General features: G+C 33.7%; 2 protein-coding genes across 2 annotated transcripts in view; one reads left to right on the forward strand and one right to left on the reverse strand.

Annotated features, from left to right (window-relative positions):
• The window catches only part of LOC128390703 (zwei Ig domain protein zig-8-like), a 110,388-nt gene that overhangs the window by 70,235 nt on the left and 20,512 nt on the right, over positions 1-19,641 (reverse strand). The window lies entirely within an intron of this gene.
• Positions 18,446-19,605, forward strand: LOC128390702 (uncharacterized). The gene has a single exon (XM_053350457.1). The coding sequence runs from the start codon at positions 18,483-18,485 to the stop codon at positions 19,590-19,592; it is 1,110 nt and encodes a 369-aa protein (XP_053206432.1). The 5' UTR covers positions 18,446-18,482; the 3' UTR covers positions 19,593-19,605.

Genomic DNA, 19,641 nt, shown 5'->3' on the forward strand with positions numbered 1-19,641 from the left:
AGTTCCGAGATGTAACAATCTATTTTTCTCCATATCGAACTTCCCCTGCCTCTTTATCATTAATTTCATTTTTAATTTTCGCTGGTTATGTTATTCGCGCTAAACCTCATTCCCCATCAGTCGAAGCTCTGACTTCAATGCGACTATATATGGCCTTTTGGCAAGAAATCGAAGTCAAAGTTGCTGCTACTGGTCATGGAATTCATAATCAATCAATCAAATATTATGTTCGTCATTCTCAAGTTTCTAAACTTCATAAAACTTTCAGTGATCTAGTCGACTCTAATAAGTCATCATGGCCTCAAAACTGGTCTTATTATTATCATCACCGTGAAACCCCTGAATACAATTCATTTAATTGTGTCAGCCCTGCAACATCATTATCATCAACTCCATCAAGTTCCAAAGACTCAAATATCATCTCATCTAATCCAACCCAAGAAAATCCTGCAAGAAAATTACAAGCTCCCAAACTATTATACACCTCAAGTGAAATTCTGTCTAGAGTCGCAAATAGACTTGTTGAAATTGTCCCTGATCCATCATTCTCATCAGCTGAAAATTCCCAAGAAAACCCTGAATCTCCACCCAAAGAAACTATTCCAAGTCCACCCCAAGATCCAAATTCAATTAATTCACCATCAACCAATTCCACTCAAGCCCAGGATTCCAAGGAAAAGCCACCACAGGAATCTACTAATTCATCTTCATCTCCATCATCATCATCAAATCCTCGTCGAATCAGAAATGAAATTCTGAAGATGGTTCTCAATCAAAACTCTGGGGACTGAAGGGTAGAAAATTGAAATCCTCAGTCTTTCTTTCTGATCACTACGATGATTTGCTCATTCAATTATTTTCTTAATTTAGTTATCAATTGAATTCATTGATGTTCTCGATTAACAATTGAGATTAATTGTTGATTAACCAAATTGTTGTATCTTTGACACTTATAAGTGTAACTCTAATTACCACAATTAATGTTTAATTCTTATTGTATTTCCCTTATTATGGTTAACCCAATTTCTATGTTAAATTTGTATCTCTTAAAGATCTCTAAAAAATGGTCATTTAAGTAAGAGAACAAATTTCTCTTTCTCCATCTCTTTCTTTTTACTTTCTTTTTATCTTTTCTTTTAGCGTTAAAAAGCCTACAAGCTTATTTAAGTTTAACCATAGATTACCAAAAGGTTGTCTCATCTTCATTTATCTTCTTCATATCATCTCTTAAAAGATACATTGTAACCCTTTATCATCAGTCTCGTTAACAACGGACAAATTTTCCCCTTTTGTGTTTTTCTTAATAACGAAAATTAGTGTTTCCCCCTATTAAGTTGTTCTCTTAAAAGAACAAATTTTCTCTTCATCATATTAGTGATTGTTTAACTTTCATTTGATTAACGTTATAATTGCTCTCTTTTAATTTCCATTAAAATTGTTTAATTCAGAATCAATTCAGTTATCACTTAGTGATTTGTGTCACCGAGAATCAATTGGCAATCCTGAAAGTTCTTGTTCATTCGGTTGTGGGACCGATAATCTTTTGATTTATTCTCCAAGTCTATCGACTTATTCCGAGTTTCTACTCATCTCTATCTTTTCTAAGATAATCTCTCTCTTCTCATCAAAATTTCCCCCACAATTCATATGTCATGATAATCATAATACTTTTTTTATGAGCTTTTTATTCATTCCCAGCTCATCATCACAATGTTCATAAATTTAGAGTTGGAAAAACTCTGAACTTGCCATGAACTTTCTTGAATTTTCAATTGTTTAAATCTTTTTTACCCTCACCATTTGAGCCAATACATTATGATTATCAATTTTTTCATAATCTGGATCATAATCCTCCAGTTGTCTCAAGTAACAAGATAAATATGATTTCTAAATGATTAACTTGATTACCTGATTATTTTTGCTTATATTCAAGTACATATCAACTTTTCATACCTGAACTTTATCATGACAATCACATACTCAGTTTAGGTGGGAGGGGTTAATGTTTCACCATCAATCAAACCAACAATGGTTAAAGTTACCTAATTATCTAATATTATACGAGCTTCAAGTTCATTCATGGTAATTGCTGAATCAGATAATTCTGAGAATCTGTTATCATTGTTGAATTACCTCTTGTGTATGTAGTATATGACTCGGGAACAAATTAGTGAACAAAAATAAACAGAAACAACTTTTTCCCTCTCTTCTTCTCTCTCTTTTTTTTATACTTCTTTTATCATCTTCTTCAGAATTACCAAATCCCCTTAGGGTATATATTCAAGTGTATTTTGCTCAGTCAATTGTAAATTATTATACTCATACACAGGTAAGAAAAGGTTGTATCAAGACGATGAATTATAAACAGAGACTAATTCAATGAGTGATCCATTTAATTTATCACAATTATCATCAAGTTTATCATGTTAATTAAATTGCTTTCATTCAATTTTAGTAAACATGATAAATCATTTCCAAATTTGCTACGCTAATCACTTGATAACATTATCGCTAATTTTAAACATTCACAATCAACTCGAGTTTAAATTTCTTCTAAAAATCATCAATTCTTTCCCTTTGATTTCTGGAAAGTCAATAAGAGTTTAATTAGCACAATCTAATGATGGCAACGTTTTTAAATCAACAATTTAATCTGTTTTCATTTGATGAACATAAGATTAGTACAGAGCTTTTTTTGTTGCATCTTCTTCTCGATCATCTTTATCGTAATTTTTTTTCTTTCATGAGAATGAGATGAGATTTTAAGAATTAAGAAAAAGAAAAGTTCCAACGGAGAGAAAACTCTTGATAAAGATTTAGTCTGATTGATGATCTGGGATACGCTCAATAAGTATCAGTAAGCTATTCATTTTTCCATCATTTTCACAAAGATCTATAGACTTCATGATGATAATGATGAGTTTGGAGTGCCTGTGAGATGATGTTGACCTTCAGAATTTTTTCATCTTTTATCCTTTTCCATCACCTTCATAATCATAGAGTCTGTTCAGCTACAGATTTATATTCAACAAGGAAACCAAGATGTGTATGTGTTTGGATGTTGATAACGATGGTATGAGAGCTTGTGAGCTTATGATTGAACTTTTCAATCACCGAATCTGAATCAACAGCATGAGATAAAATCAAATGAGTAAAAGAATGTAAGATTTGTAGAAAAAAGAAAAATCACTAATCACTTTTTTTCTTTCCATTGTCATGTTCTAATATCAATAACCCAACTTCTCATCTTTATCTTCTTCAGAATCATCCACCTTTCTTATCTCTTTCAATATATTTCATGCTATTTTTTCGTCAGGATTAATGATGAATTGATGATATATTGAAAAAAGGAATGAAATAATCAAGAGAAAATTGTTCTCGTCTATTTCTCTTCAATGTCAAGAATAAAATTTTGGTTTATCTCCTCTTGCCAATATTCAATATCTGGGAGAACACAAAAAGAGAAAGAGAGAAGAAGTATAAATACAACCTGAATTTATCATGAGTTGGATGAGAGAACCATTCTGATGGTTCATCATCTCAGGATCAAGAAGAAGATGAAAAAACAAAAAAAAGAAAGAAAAATGTTCCAAGTGATTTTATACTCGAAGTGTTCAGAAAATTATCAACTATCATTATTATTCAGTTCATTGTAAACCTTTGAAAAATGTAAACAGGCGATGGAGGATGAGAAAACCCGGAAGTGAAAAAACAGAGTAAACAATTGGCTTACCTGAATAGAGAGAAAGAGAGAGAGAGAGAGAGAGAGAGAGAGAGAGAGAGAGAGATATGAAAAGAAGTTCTCTTTTTCTATTCTAAAATATTTCAATTCAATCTGAATTTTATCCCTTTGAATACTTCTAGTTGATTTTGATACAACCTGATGGATGAGCATTTGATTAAATTGTTACTCTCATGGTATCCATGATTTAGAGTTGAAGCCTCAGCTTATCTTCTAGCAAGATAATTGATTTATGCACAAAGGTGAAAATTAGCTCATATGATTATGATCAAACTAGGATATTCATTTAGAATTTTTCTCGATTTCTCTTTTTTTTGATATTATCAAGAAATTCAATCCAATCCTGTTTATGTGAATACGAATGAATTAAAAACACGATGAAAGTTTGAAATTTAGTCGCACTTTTATCAGAAAGCATTCATAATATCAAATATCAGTAATCACCCTGAATGTCAAATGCAATTATTGTTTATATTATTTTGATTCTCCTTTCCTATCATGAAACATGATACTCATGGATAATGAATGATTCATTTGATTGAATTTATCAATTAGCTGACTTGGTGATCACCTACAAGGTTAATCAAGTTCAGGCTGATTTAATTAATCTTAATCAATCTTATGAATTTGAAATAAACAACCAAATAACCAATGATAAAGTTTGTGCTGGTCAATAGTTTTCAAGTGTACTCCAGTATTTGTCTCATGCTAAAGGCTATTTCTTGAACTCCTGCTATCTATCGTTGAGATATCAATTCAGATTCTCAATTTGAGATAATTAGATTTCCATGAGAATTATTTTGCCAGCTAAATTGAGATGGAAAAATTGTTTCCTTTCAAGTTTTCTCAGATAAATTTAGTCTCAATACGGAAATTCATGATTCAAATGAGCACAAAAGCCGCTAATGTTTCCAATAAAATCTTTAGAATTTAAAGCTTTAAGTCGTTCGAACACATTTGTCATTCTATCTCTCTTTTCCTGATATATATTCGAGATTTAAAAGTCTCCATAGAATTCATAAATTCATTTTATCTTGTTCAAAGTTCAATTGATCAAGGGAGTAAAGATGATTCTTCACTCTAAACTTGGAACTTTTGAAAAGATACAAAATCTTCTTTTTTATCTCTTTCTTTCTAGTTTTGCTCTTGTCTTCTCTCTCTCTCCTTTCCGAGGTTCTAAACAGATCAGATTATTTATAATAGAATAGAATCAATTCCCATGTAGGGAGTGAAATGAAAACTGTTTAACTTTTTACATGGTGAAACTCAGATAAACAATGAATAAATTGGAATACGAATTGTGAAGTACAAGTGTTTGAGTGGAAAACAATAACATGAACAGATAAATTGGTAAAAAACATCGACATTAACTTCATCTGAGTCTCAGGGAACCAGCGACATTCGCCATGAGAATTAAATGAATAATTTGTTAAGAAAATAATCTGATAATCAAATGAATAACATACAAGAATCATTAGAAATTAATCATTTGACTCAAACAACAATCACAGAACTTTTTTCTTCCACTTCTCATATTCAATAGAATAAAATTATTCCCATAAAGACTTTAATTCATGAGATTGAGAAAAAAAGAGAAAGAAAAAATCTCAAAATTTCACTCAAATTCACAAAGAGAGAGAGAGAGAGAGAGAGATATTTAATATTATTCTCAAAGTGAGAGAGCGAAAGAGTATGTGAGGTATTCAGATATCAAGTGAGGTATTCATTAGGTGAGAGAAACTTCGAGTTTATCACAAAAGAGTGAGAAGAGGGTATGCAAAGTACATAATAAGTAAATAGAAAAAGTGAGAGAGAGAGAAAACTTTTTTTTCAACTTAAAATGTCTCTTTTTTTCTTAGGGTAAGAAACATATTCTCAGAGGTATCGAACCAAAAGCATCATTAGCACTCAATCCATCAGTTCTAGAACTATCTTTCCACCCTCTTCTCAAGTATATTACATTTCACCCATTCCACTATTTCCACCACCTTCACTTTCTCTCTCTCTCTCTCTCTCTCTCTCTCTCTCTCTCTCTCTCTCTCTCTCTTTCTTTCTCTCTCTCTCTTTCTCTCTCAACTACCACACCTTCATTTCCCTTAAACTAATGGGATAAATAAAGAGATTTAAAATGAAATTTCATAGTCAATGAACATTTTTATTCAGTTGAAGGATAAATGAATTTGAAAAAGAATCAAAAAATAAATTAATGAATGAATAATGATAATAATATGATTAGATTATATTATGTTTCTCATTTATAGTAATAATCATTATGATTTACCAACTGATGTAGTAATCGTCATGAGCGATAATGATACTTAATCTAATCAAATCAATGTCTTTATCGTTTTCAATTTTCATCTCTTTTTCTGGCTTCCTTTTAATCTTAAATGATTTTTCTTTCTTCATTTTTGTTCAGTTTATTTCTCATCTCTGAATACCCATTTCCCACCCTGTTTACAGAATTGCATATAACTTTTACTAACTGTATGTACAAGCTTTGTGTCAGAACCTTTAATTTGAATGAAGAAAATTATTTCCCCCGTGTATTCACCTACATGATAAAATGAAAATGGAAATGCTGAAAGATTGAGATTGGTGCAAATGATAATCTTAATGTCTGTTATTGTCCAATGTCCATATCATTATCGACTGTGGATGGAAATGAAATGGGACGATAGCATGAAAAGTATCTATACAAGATTTTTTTTCTTGAAAACGGTTCATTAGATTTTTCTGGTTTTCTATTTTTTTCTACCATGGATGAGAACTTTACTTTTCCTTTTATCCTCATCTTTCTTCCGAACTTTCATGGAAGAAAAAAGTTCATGGGATAATAATCATCTTATATCTACCACTATGGTTTAAGAGTTTGAGCAATAATACAACTCAATTTATCTGTCTACAGCAATTTAAAATGCTCGGTGTTCATGATCTAGGAAAATTTCATGTTATCGGAGTAAAAATTCATTCACCAGAAGAGAATGAAGATGAAAGAGAAATAGTGAGCTGGACTTTCTTATGGAATATTCTGAATAACATGTTTGTTTTGTATCTTTTCAAACTTAAATCATCATGGGAATCAATTTTTTAGTAACTTTTCATGTCAATTTCTATGAGAATCTGAAACAAAGAGAAATAAATTCTATCATCTTTTCTGACTCCATCATTACTAATTTTATTACTTGGGATTTTCTATTGTCATTTATATTTTTCATTGTTCACATTCAATTGAGTTTATGATATATCTCATCACGGTTATTATTTGCATCAAATTCATAAAAATCATTATTTTATGAGGTCTCTCTAAATATTTTATACGGCTCTCGCTCATGGTGATAATCGGCCATAGCCGATTACAATTAAATCTTCATCTAAGAGTGTGGTCGAGATACCCAGTGGACCCAAGATAGCTCATTCCAACCAATTTAAAGTTGAAAAAGTTGGAACTGGTATAAGCTAATCCAGGAAGATTTTATTCCTGTGCCAGCGTAACATTATGAAAATTTATTGGCTTCATTATCTTCTCAGATTAACGATATTTTTGTTCTTTGATTTTTAATCATGATAATCAAACTGTCTCTGTCTGAATACATACAGACTACACCCTTGCTACTTGATTAATCGATAATCATTGCCATGATTGAAAATCGATCATGAATAAACTAATTACTCTGCAGTATAATCAGTTAATAGGATGATTATGATGACGATGATGATAATTTAAGTTAATTTTCTCTGATGCGTGGAAAATAATAGCTGTTAAAAAGAGATGAGTGTGAGAGATTGTGTTAAGGTGACAGAGATTGAAAGTGCAAGTAAAATGATTATGATGAAGAGAAGGAATATAAGACGATTGAAGAAAATTCCATAAAAGGAAAATGATGAAGATAATGGTGTATATCTCAATCGCTTCTATCAATCCAGAGTGAAGGTGGAAGAGTAGAGAAAAAGGGAGAAAATAATATCATGAAGGAGGCGAAAGTATTATTTTGAGCTTCTTGTTATATTACAGAATTGATGATCAACTGAATGTGATGCTCATTAGGGTGTTGATGATCCCTTTTTTTTGCAAAGTGAGTTGATTGATGATGAAAAATTGTCTTAGGTGACTAATAAATGATTGTCAATTAGATAAAATGATCAAATGATACAAACCGGATTGACAGTTGAACAATTAAGAGACAGATTGACTATTCAATCTTTACTATTAACAATCAAGTTTATGACAATGATTATTAGGGTGAATTTATTCAATGATTAGTCACGGTGGACATATTGATCATTATTGTTTACTTTTTGGTCGACCATCTGAATCATTATCTTAACTATTATCCTAACCTAACCGAACCCAACCTATGACCTAACATGGTGAGTTACTATGATAAAACACAGCTCAAGCTGATTCCATCTACATGTAGTTGTAAATGTAGTGGTTTTCATTGATAATTAAATTATATTTACTAACCAAATCAATAAATATTCAGATCAAATAAATTCAGACTTCGATCAATTGACAATTCAAGGATTGTTCCTTCATTTATATCATGTAGATATTCAAGTGACTAATGTGAACTTAATTCAATCTACCATCTTAATGGTGACAACTTGATATGAAGAGAGAGAGCGACGAAAAATGTCAAAACTGTTCAGAAATCATTAGATTCATGGCATATCTACATGATCATCATGATCTACACCAAGTGAGTATATCTGATTGTATTATATTGTAACTAATAACAAGATTCAATGATTTATTCTGGAATCGTGATTGGAATGAGTGAAATTGAGTAAAAATAGATAGAAAATCTGGAAAAAGAATAAAAAAAACTAAAAAAGAAAATAAAAACTCACAAAGTATGAGTAACATTCAATATAATTCACTCCCAATAAACATCATAAAACAACAACAATCTGATATTAACTAATGGAAACAATTGGATTAGTTTCTTTGAATTGAATGACTTTTATCTATCTCCTCCATGCCAATTCCTAGTACTTGAAATAATAATAACGATAATGAGAAGAAAAATCTTAATAAAACCGGAAATTAATAAAATCTTGAACATCCGTTACTTTGAATGATGATAAACAATTTAACTTTGAATTTTAACAGTAGTAAGATGTGTCTATTGCCTGTTATGGGAGGAGCCTAAAGTTGTTAGGGGTGGGGAATTCAAGTATCAGTGAATACCAAATGTTGATGAATGAAAAAAGCTTAAGTTAAGTTAAAGGGAAGATTTAAAAGAAAAGTTAAAGATTAAATTAAGCCAATGGAAAAAAAGAGTTAAAATAAAGAAAAGTGATTAAGTTCCAAAGGATTATAATCGAAAATTAAGGTAAGTTAAGAACCCGAAAAAAAAGAAAAAGACAATTAAAGTTTTAATTTTCAAATTTAATTTTTATTTGAAGGAAGCAAAGTGATGATCCGAAGACGCTTCGGACATTGAATGAGCTCGAAAGAGTCATTATGGGGACGTTTTTTACAAGGGGAAAAGTGAAGAACTTGAGGGATGATAGGGAGAGTTCGGGTTGGGGTTTTCTTGATGGGAGTGGAGTGGAGAGGAACAGGAGAAGCAGGTGAATATGATGATGATGCTGATGATTCAAAGCCAATCTCTGACCGATCAGTGACTGTAGACCAGTCACTTTCATGGTCAGAGATGGAAGAGAAGGAGGACATTGGGCCAAGGGAAGCAGAAGAGATGGAGTCAAGGGTGATGGATACAGAGGGATCGGTGATGGTGGAGTAGTTGGGATCGGTGATGAAGGAGTCAAGGGTGCTGGTGGAGTCAAGGGTGATGGTGGAGTCAAGGTCGACGGTCGAGTCAATGGTGATGGTGGTTGATTGTGGTTCAGGTTCAGGTTCAGGCTCTGGTTCTGGGGCTGTTTCCTGACCATAGCAGTCGATCATTTGGTCGGCTGCTACCACCAAATAAGATGATGCTGATGCTGGGTCTCCACTCTCATCAATGGAGACACGGAGAGAGTTGAGAAGGTTGATCACCTCGGCCAAGGGAACAGACCCTTGCAGACTGTATGGGTCTGCAAGAGCTGCCCTTCTAGTGGCATCGAGGGACCTAAGAGCCACGATCGCAGGATCGTAGTGATGGCTCGGTGGTGATGGAGAAGCAGGAGCGGCAGCAGGAGCTATCGGGCCAAAGAGGTCGGCAAAGGTAGCCGAAGACATGATGAGGGAAGCAAGATCAGCTCGAGATGGAGAAAGAGAAGACATGATAATGATGATGAGAGTAAGTAAGAGAGTAAGAGAGTAAGAGAGTAAGAGAGTAAGAGAGTAAGAGAGTAAGAGCAAGAGCAAGAGATGGATGAATACTGACAATCTTTACTGTTCAAGATCTTGGGTTTTATACTCAGAAATGCTCACTCGCTAAACTCCACCTCTTGTCTTCCATCTCACTCGAAGAGCTCCCTTTCCTATCTCCCTCCCATAGTAAAACAAAAAGACTCTCTCTCACTTGTTAGTACAGTGGAAGCTGAAGTATCATCTTCATCGTATAATCTGTTTTAAGTTAATCTCTTTACTAGAAGAATGGAAAAAGAGAAAATTTAAAGTGATAAACTTTTTAAGAATAATCTTTTTGAGAAAGTTAATCTTCTCGAAGTTAATCTTTTCAGAGTTAATCTTTTTTAAACCTAGTCTAATGAAAAGCAGTGAAATGTATTGAAGCCAATGAAAGTGAATGGGAGTTAATCTTTTTCTATTGAAATGTACTGAAGTCATAGCAACAATCTTCATCATCCTTGACCATTTACTATATGCTATTTACTATAGTATATTCAGTTTACTTTCAACATTCACAACAATCACAACAACTAACAATCAACAGAATCAACAATCAACAATCAACAGAATCAACAATTAACAACAATCAACAATCACAACAATCAACAGAATCAACAATCAACAATCAACAATCAACAATTAACAACAATCAACAATCAACAGAATCAACAATCAACAATCAACAGAATCAACAATTAACAACAATCAACAATCAACACAACAGTAACCATAGTAACCCGTAACCATAGCAACCACATCAACATTCAAAAGGTAAAAAAGTCTCCACCCCCTTTTCTTTTTCTTATTTTTCTCTATCTAAGTTACCATTAAGGTTCTATGGGTTTAATTTTCCCGCCTTTTTTTATAAACAAAGATCTCAAAAAATTTTCGGCTGCAAGTCCAACTCACTGCGCTGATTAATATAGGCTAGCAAAGTTATAATGAAACTTTTTTTTCAAGCGACTTAGTTTTTAACTTTGAAATTTACCATGTATTCTCTATGGGGAATTTTACATGTATTCTCTATGGGGAATTTTACATGTATTCTCTATGGGGAATTTTACATGTATTCTCTATGGGAAACTAAAGTATATTTAATAATTGTCTTATCATAATACTAATATCAATATGTTCAACACTTTATTAACTATAGATGATTCCAACTGGTATTGACCTAACAAGAACAAATCAACTTCTCGATGAGATATTACTGGATGAAGAAATGTACACAGATAGTGCTGATGATGAAATATGTAGAAACTTTGTAATCCAAATGAATGAGAATACATCTGAAAGCTTACAACTTGATCTTTGCATGGAATGCGATGAAGATGACCTTGCATGTTCAGAGTTTCGTGTAGGAAATGTAAGTGTACTATCTCTGGATGAACAGATGGAAAATATTGAAGATGACTTTGCATGCATGGATGTGATGGGTTTCGAGAACCCAACACAAGTTATAGAGGAGGTTGGTATGATAGATTTATCTCAAGATAATCAAGATACTAATAACTCAGCCTTTGGATCGTCACTTCTATCAGCAACGGGTGTCACATCAACGAATGTTACTCGTTTTTGTTCTACTTGCTCTACTTGCAGCACTTGTGTTACATGTGATACATGTTCTTCTTGTTCCACATGTGGAAGCGATGTCCCTGAAGCTCATAACATGAGCGTATCATCAACACAATCATCAACACAATCATCAACACAATCATCAACACAATCATCAACACAATCATCAACACAATCATCAACACAATCATCAACACAATCATCAACACAATCATCAACACAATCATCAACACAATCATCAACACAATCATCAACACAATCATCAACACAATCATCAACACAATCATCGTGTTCTACTTGTCCTACTCAATCAACATGCTCTACTTGCCGCAACACTTCTACACAATCATATTGTAGCTCATGCGACACTTGCAGCACATGTTCTTTTCGTGATACCAATACTCCAGCAACTCCGAATTCAATAAACACTTTCTCACAACAAGGAGGTGGTCAAGAAAATAATCCATCTGGTTCCACATTGAGACCTGCAGAAACAGAAATAGCATTTGAGGTAGTGGATGAACAACCATGGAGACGGAACACGACTTTTCATTCGATGACTAAACTCCTTCGTGCTCGCTTAAACAACAATTGTTCCAACGGTGTTGATATTGCTCGTTTATCGTATGCAATCGATACTGCTTATGAAAGATTCGTTTCTTCATTGATTGAAGACGCAGCTCCAAATGATAGGATTTTCATTACTTTTCGCAATCCACAAGAAAATCGTGAACTTTATGTGTCATTCCTGAAGAAAAACTTCAATCCCCAGGAGTTTCTTGACCGTGCTTATGCACTAGCACAATCAGCTGGTAATTTTCTAGATGATGGAATTTTTGAGATAAAAGTTCAGATTGTTAAGTCCATCTCAGGGGGAGCACGAGCAAGAGTCTCCAAACTCTTATCCGGAAAGGAAAGGGCTGAAAAAAAGAGAAGTGTTTTTGAGGTTATCAATGATGATTATAAATGTGGATACATGGCTATTGCTGTAGGAAAAGCATATGTTGACGAAGTCTTGGTTAAAGATGATAAAAAGTTTTGGAAGAATATAAGACAATCTAAGAATAGAGTCGTTTCCCTCGCTGCTAATTTATTTATGCACATGCAAGTTGATGTTTCTGCTCCAATGGACATACAAAAAATTACCGAAATTCAGGCTATTCTTTCTTCTTACCAAATAGTTGTTGTCGATCAGAAGACTCAGCTTAAATTGTATTCTGGTCCTGATGCTGAGCATAAGATTATACTAGAGTACAGTGAACCCCCACACTACAACCTCATTACATCAATGACTGGGTACATGGATTGTGACTACTTTTGCTTCAATTGCTGGGCTAAAACTGACAAGATACTCATATCTGCAAGGGATCATGTAAGCAATGTCGATCTACTAAAAAGTGTGTCTTCATTAATAAAGTCATCTGTAGTGACTGTAATGTTGATTTAAACTCCCAGCTTTGCTACGATCAACATAAGCAGAATGGTGTGTGTGGGCGAATCATGAAGTGTTTAACCTGTTGGTTATTATATGATACATTACTTGCTGACCATATTTGTGACGTTTATAAATGCAATTTCTGTGATGTTGCTTACCGTGCAAGTCCACATTACTGTCACATAAAACCAGCGCAAATGGAATATCTCTCAGGCGAAGATGATAAACCTTGGATTCTTATTTGTTATGACATAGAGTCTATGCAAGTAAATGAGAGTGATAATACAAATGTTTTGATACATAAACCTAACTTGCTCATCAGTCGAACAATGTGTACAGCATGTATGGATGAAGACACATTAACAAGAACCCAGCGAGATTGTCAAATATGCGGTGATGAAGAACATGTTTGGTATAGTTCATCATGCGTCGAAGATTTTTGTGATTACCTCTACAATGTAATGCTTCCTCGTACTGCCTCTGAAGATGACACTAGAAGTGCTGTTGAGATTAAGGTAATCGCACACAATCAAAGAGGATATGATGGTCATTTCATCATGCAAGATTTTTTCAAACGGAAATTTTTGCTTTTACCAAACGTCATTATGTCAGGATCGAAAATTCTTTACTCGCAAATGGAAAACATAAAGTTTATCGATTCATTGAGTTTATTTATGCAACCGCTTTCTTCTCTATGTAAATCCTTTAACATCAAAGAGATGAAGAAAGGATACTTTCCACATAAGTTCAACACAGCCGAGAACCAACACTATGTAGGACCTTATCCTGCTATTGACTTTTATGATCCTCTCTCTCTTAAGCCAACACAGAGGAGTGAACTAGAGAAATGGTATGATGAAACCACCAAGAATAATGCTACATTCGACTTTCAATCTGAAATCATTGAATACTGTCGATCAGATGTGATGATACTTCAAACAGCAATAATGCGTTTCATTGACTTGTTCAGAACGATCACCGGACTTAATCCAATCACAAGAAGTTTCACACTTGCATCAGTAGCCATGGAAGTCTTTAGGGCCCGCATGCTACCAGCATTCACTCTTGGAATTACACCTACTTACGGATATGCTGAGAGAAAGCAGTCAATCAAAGGTTCTGCATGGTTAGATCTAATGCAAAAAAATCTGCGTAAAAGTATCCGAAGAGAATGGAGACTTGGTCCTTTTTACGCTGATGGGTTCATTCCAAGCACCAATACAGTGTTTGAGTTCTGGGGTTGTTACTTCCATGGTTGTCCAGAATGTTATCCTGATCGCACAAGTTGTGTAACAATGAATGAAGAGCAGGTTAATGTTGAATCATTGTATCAAAAAGTCCTGCTTAAAAAGGAATATTACCAACATCGAGGCTATCTCCTTCATGAGATATGGGAACATGAGTTTGATGCAAGAGAAAGGTATACAAGCACACGTATTAACCACTATAATCGCATCAAGGCAATAGGACCCATTAACATCCGTGAAAGTTTTTATGGTGGTAGGACAAACAACATTAAGTTTTACCATGAATGTGTTACTGGAGAAGTCATCAGGTACTTGGACTTCACTTCATTATATCCATTTGTGTTACGTGAATATGATTATCCTCTTGGTCACCCCATCCTCATTCAAGAAGATTTTAAAGACATTGGAATGTACTTTGGTTTCATTAAATGCAAGGTACTTCCTCCTACAAAACTAAACATAGGAGTTCTACCAATGAGAGTATCAAAGAAGTTGTTGTTTCCACTATGCATGAAATGTGCGTCTGAAAGCAACCCATCTTCATGTTCGCATTCACCCGAAGAAAGAGTCATGATAAGTACATGGACATCTATTGAACTCCAAGAAGCTGTTAAGTTTGGTTATAAAATTTTAGAGATCTATCAAGTACTACATTATCGCAAAAGTCCACACTCATCTTCATTATTTTCTGAATACGTTAAAATGTGGCTCAAAGTCAAACAAGAATCCAGTGATTGGCCTTCATGGGTCCAGTCAGCTTCGGATAAAGAAAAATACATCACTGATTACAAAAAAGCTGAAGGTGTTGAGCTTGATCCGGAAGCTATCGAAAAAAATCCAGGAAGAAGAAGCATTGCTAAGCTTATGTTAAATAGTTTCTGGGGTAAACTAGCTCAAACTGCAAATTTACCTAAGACTACATTTTTAAGAAACTATGCTGATTTATGGTCGATATTATCTGATGAAGAAAACGAGATAATGGGCATGCATGAACCATCTGATGAAGTTATAATGCTTCAGCATCGTTTTGCCGAGTCAGCTAAAGATAAAATCTCTCCAGGAAAGACAAACATAGCAGTTGCAAGCTTTGTTACAGCATATGCACGAAGAGAACTATTTCGGTTGATCCAACGGATTGAATCACATCGCCAAGGACGAGTTCTTTATTTCGATACTGATTCCGTAGTGTTTGTTGAGAAGCAGGGTGATCCAATAATACATTGTGGAGATTATCTTGGCCAACTCACTGATGAAATTGAACCTGGCTGGAAATGTAATGTGTTTGTTTCATTGGGACCGAAAAATTACGCTTACCAGGTCATAAACAGCGTAGGAGAAACCAAAAGTACAATTAAAGTTAAGGGGATAAGACTGACATCTAAAGCATTAGATATCATCACAACTCAAAAATTGCTTGAAATGGCACATGCGTACATCGGAGGGGACCAACAAAGAGTTAATATTGCGCAGAGTAACATTGTATCAGATAAGTTTACACATACAGTTGAAACTCGCAGTTTTGAAAAAATTTACAGAGCAGTCTCCGAAAAGAGACGAATAATTGGCAATGATACACGCCCTTTCGGATATGTAGATTGATTTTTTTTTCAAATTTAATTAAATAAAACAAAAAGTTAAGTTAAGCAAATTTGCATTCTAATTATTTTTTAAAAAAAAAAGTTTATAATTTGATTGAAAGAGCAATATAGAAAACTGAATGTGGCTTGAAGTTATCTAATTTACATAGACTTAACATATGAAATAAGGCGGGTATGTATTTTCAAAAAGCTGATTCTGTGTCAAGAAAAGGCAGTCTTAGGGATGTTAAAGTATGTTTAATGACCAAAAAAGGCGTTCCATCGGCTAAAAAAACCTGTTTATTCCAAGTATTGCGCATGTATGATTATATCATGAACGTATACAGTATAAAACAAGAGTTTTTTCTCATTATTTTCATTCACAAACTTACTCTTCTACTGTGAACATTAACTTTAAACTATCTTTTCACGAAAACACTTCTTACTTTCATCCTAAAATGGATTTCTCCAAATTATCAGCCTCTCTCTCCAAACCAGAAGTAGAACCTTCCGAAAAATACATCAGAAAGCCGACTCCATTTGTTAAGATAAGTCCAAAGTCAGGAGATTACTCAAGGTTCATCTTGACTGATACATCATACCGATTCAAAATTGATGAAAAATGGTACAACTCTGTTATAAATTACCTAGCAGTCAACAAGGATTTGAAAAATATTCAATTTGACGATATTCTTACTGGATATTTAGCCAAGTTCAGAGCTTGCTGGGAATTGAAGCGTATGTTGATCGCTACAGGTAATACTATTTTGATATATTGTGACCCTGAAGATAATGCACTGTCTTGTGGATTTGCTGCTGATGACGCAAATGCTGACAAACCACATACTTGGACAGGAAAAAATCTTCTCGGATACGTATTAATGCAACTCCGATGTGAGCTCAAGGAAGATTGGAAGGCGGAAAACTTGTCTGCAGATGGAAATGTCATCAAACGGAAAAAAGCCAACGAATGAACTTTTTTCATTATATAAAGAATTTAAAAAAAAACTTGTGAATGTAAACATTCAATCGATAAGTTTATGAATTAATAAACGATGGTTTCAGAAGATAACTTGTATTTTACTTTTATTCACCCTTTCACTTGTATGGTCGCAGGACCAACATCAAGTGGTAAGACTGTACTTGTAAAGTCATTAATAGATAATCATAGATTCACATTTTCCAACCTCAAACCACATCCTAAGATTATATGGTGTCATGGACAAATGCAAGAAGGTTATAGTAAAAATGATAGTATAATTGAATATCATGAAGGTTTAGTTGAGGATCCTAGTAATTATGATTTGATTGTCGTTGACGATCTTATGAATGAATTGGGAGGAGATAATAGACTTTTAAATTTATTTACTAAAGGCAGTCATCATCTCAACATTAGTGTTATATTCATAGTACAAAACATTTTCCACCAGGGTAAACACATGCGTGGAATAAGCTTAAACTGTCAATACTTAGTTATGATGAAAAATCCTAGAGACAAATCACAGATACACTGTTTAGCCAGACAAATTTACCCAACTAAGAGCGCAAGACTAATAAAAGCATATGAAGATGCAACCAAACAACCGTTCAGTTATTTAAAGATCGACCTTACTCCAAGAACTCCAGATCACTTGAGAGTACAGACCAACATAGTTCGAAAGGAAGCCAAACACAACATAACCATTTATGAAATATGATTTCACAAGAGCTGTCAGATTGTTTACCTATTATTCATCTTTACATGAAGCTGAAAGGGAAAAAGCTACGACAAGACTTTTTAGCTGATCAATATAAACAGGACTCAAAAATATATAAGGCGGTCCACGAGATTGTTATGAACGTCGTGCACCAGAACCTACCTCTTTCTGATGATGTCAAACCAAAGCTGCGAAGACACAAGCGCGCAATAGTTGATTTTATCCACGATAAAAATAAAAAGAGACACAGAAAACATCTGGTACAATCTGGCGGATATCTTCACTATCTGATTCCTGCTGCTATACAATTGATAAACACAATATTGTCGAATGGAAGTAATAAAGAAAATTTACCAAATGAATGATAGTGAGACCTCTCAATTACCAATGAAAGGCTCAGGCATTGTAACAAGTACAACAACTCTTGATGATAAAATAAAATTTATTACTCATGTAGCGCTGAAATTTGCATTACGTAATTATTACGACGCTAATAATAGACTGTTATTTAACGATAAGGTCATACCTGATAGTGATTTAATTGATCTTATAGCCTCCCTCACAAAGCAAAGTAAACTTCCAAAATACATAAATGAATTTTTATTCTTACTTAAAAGATGTGATGTAGATCCATCGCTGATAAAAAATGATAAAATCAGAAGAAAATTCAAACATATGACAATGAGTAAAACCAATTACCCAACTGATCAAATTTTCGAACCAAATGTGTTAACAAACATACAAAGAAACGGTGATTACTATGTAAAGAAGTTGGAAGAAAACGTCAGGACAAAAGCCCAGGAAAAAACTACAAAAAACTCCAAACAAAAAAGCTAAAGCTAAATCTGAAGTTATTACACCAGCCGATAAACAATATCAGAAAAGAATATACAACCTCAGATCATATGGAAATTGGACAATCCCAAAAGGAAATACTTTCCAACATCTATTACCAACCGAATAATCCAGCAGGTTTCGCTTCTTCATTAAAACTTTTCAATGCGGCTAAGAAAGAGATTCCTAGTCTTACACATGAGCAAGTTAAGAGATGGTTAAAAAGCCAACTCACGTACACTCTACATGCTCAAGCTAGAAGAAAGTTCGTAAGAAACCCTATTATCGTTAGTAAAATAGATGAACAATGGGAGGCTGATCTTGTTGAAATGCAAGAATTTTCGCGCCAGAATAACGGCCAGAAATATATTTTAACAGTGATTGACTGTTTCAGTAAATATGCTTGGGCACGTGCACTTCCAAATAAATCAGCAAAGTCCGTTACTGATGCTTTCAAAGAGATTCTTTCTACAAGGTCTCCTGATTCTTTACGAACTGATAAGGGAAAGGAATTCATCAACAAAACATTTCAAGATCTTCTTTCATCAAAAAACATAAGGTATTATTCATCAAACAATCCAGATATTAAATGTGCTATAGTTGAAAGATTCAATAGAACTTTAAAAACCCGGATGTTTCGGTATTTCACTTCAAAAGGGACAAGAAAATTTATTGATGTACTGCAGCAGTTGATAATTGCTTATAACGGAAGTTTACATAGATCAATTGGGGTTGCACCAAAAGATGTGGATGATGAAAATTCGGCTTCTATTTTTAAAAAGCTTTATGGAAAAACATCATTACGGGAAATTTATCAAAAAACACCCACAACACACAAGATTAAAATTGGTGATGAAGTACGGATGAAATATAAGATAGGCCCTTTTGAAAAAGGATTCTATCCAAATTGGACTGATCATGTATATAAAATTTCTGCAATAGATAAAGCAAGTAAAAAACCAATTTTCACACTTGATGGTTATGATGGGACGAAAATAGAGAATAGAAAGTTTTATGAAGAAGAACTACAAAAGGTTTATGCAGAGGTACATCGTATTGAGAAAATATTAAAAAGACGAATATATAAAGGAAAGCCCCAATACTTTGTTAAATGGTTAGGATATCCCTCAAGTTACAATTCATGGATAGATGCAACAGCGATAACAACAATATCACAATAATGAATGCTGAAATGTTCACATTTACAATGCAAATTCTCACCCTTTTTTG

This window comes from Panonychus citri, unplaced genomic scaffold (genome assembly GCF_014898815.1).
Source record: "Panonychus citri isolate SS breed McGregor unplaced genomic scaffold, ASM1489881v1 Contig00125, whole genome shotgun sequence".
In the NCBI taxonomy this organism is placed as follows: domain Eukaryota; kingdom Metazoa; phylum Arthropoda; class Arachnida; order Trombidiformes; family Tetranychidae; genus Panonychus; species Panonychus citri.

Coding starts and splice junctions, on each gene's coding strand:
- LOC128390702 (XM_053350457.1), top strand. CDS start 18,483: ATGGAAATTGGACAATCCCAAAAGGAAATACTTTCCAACATCTATTAC.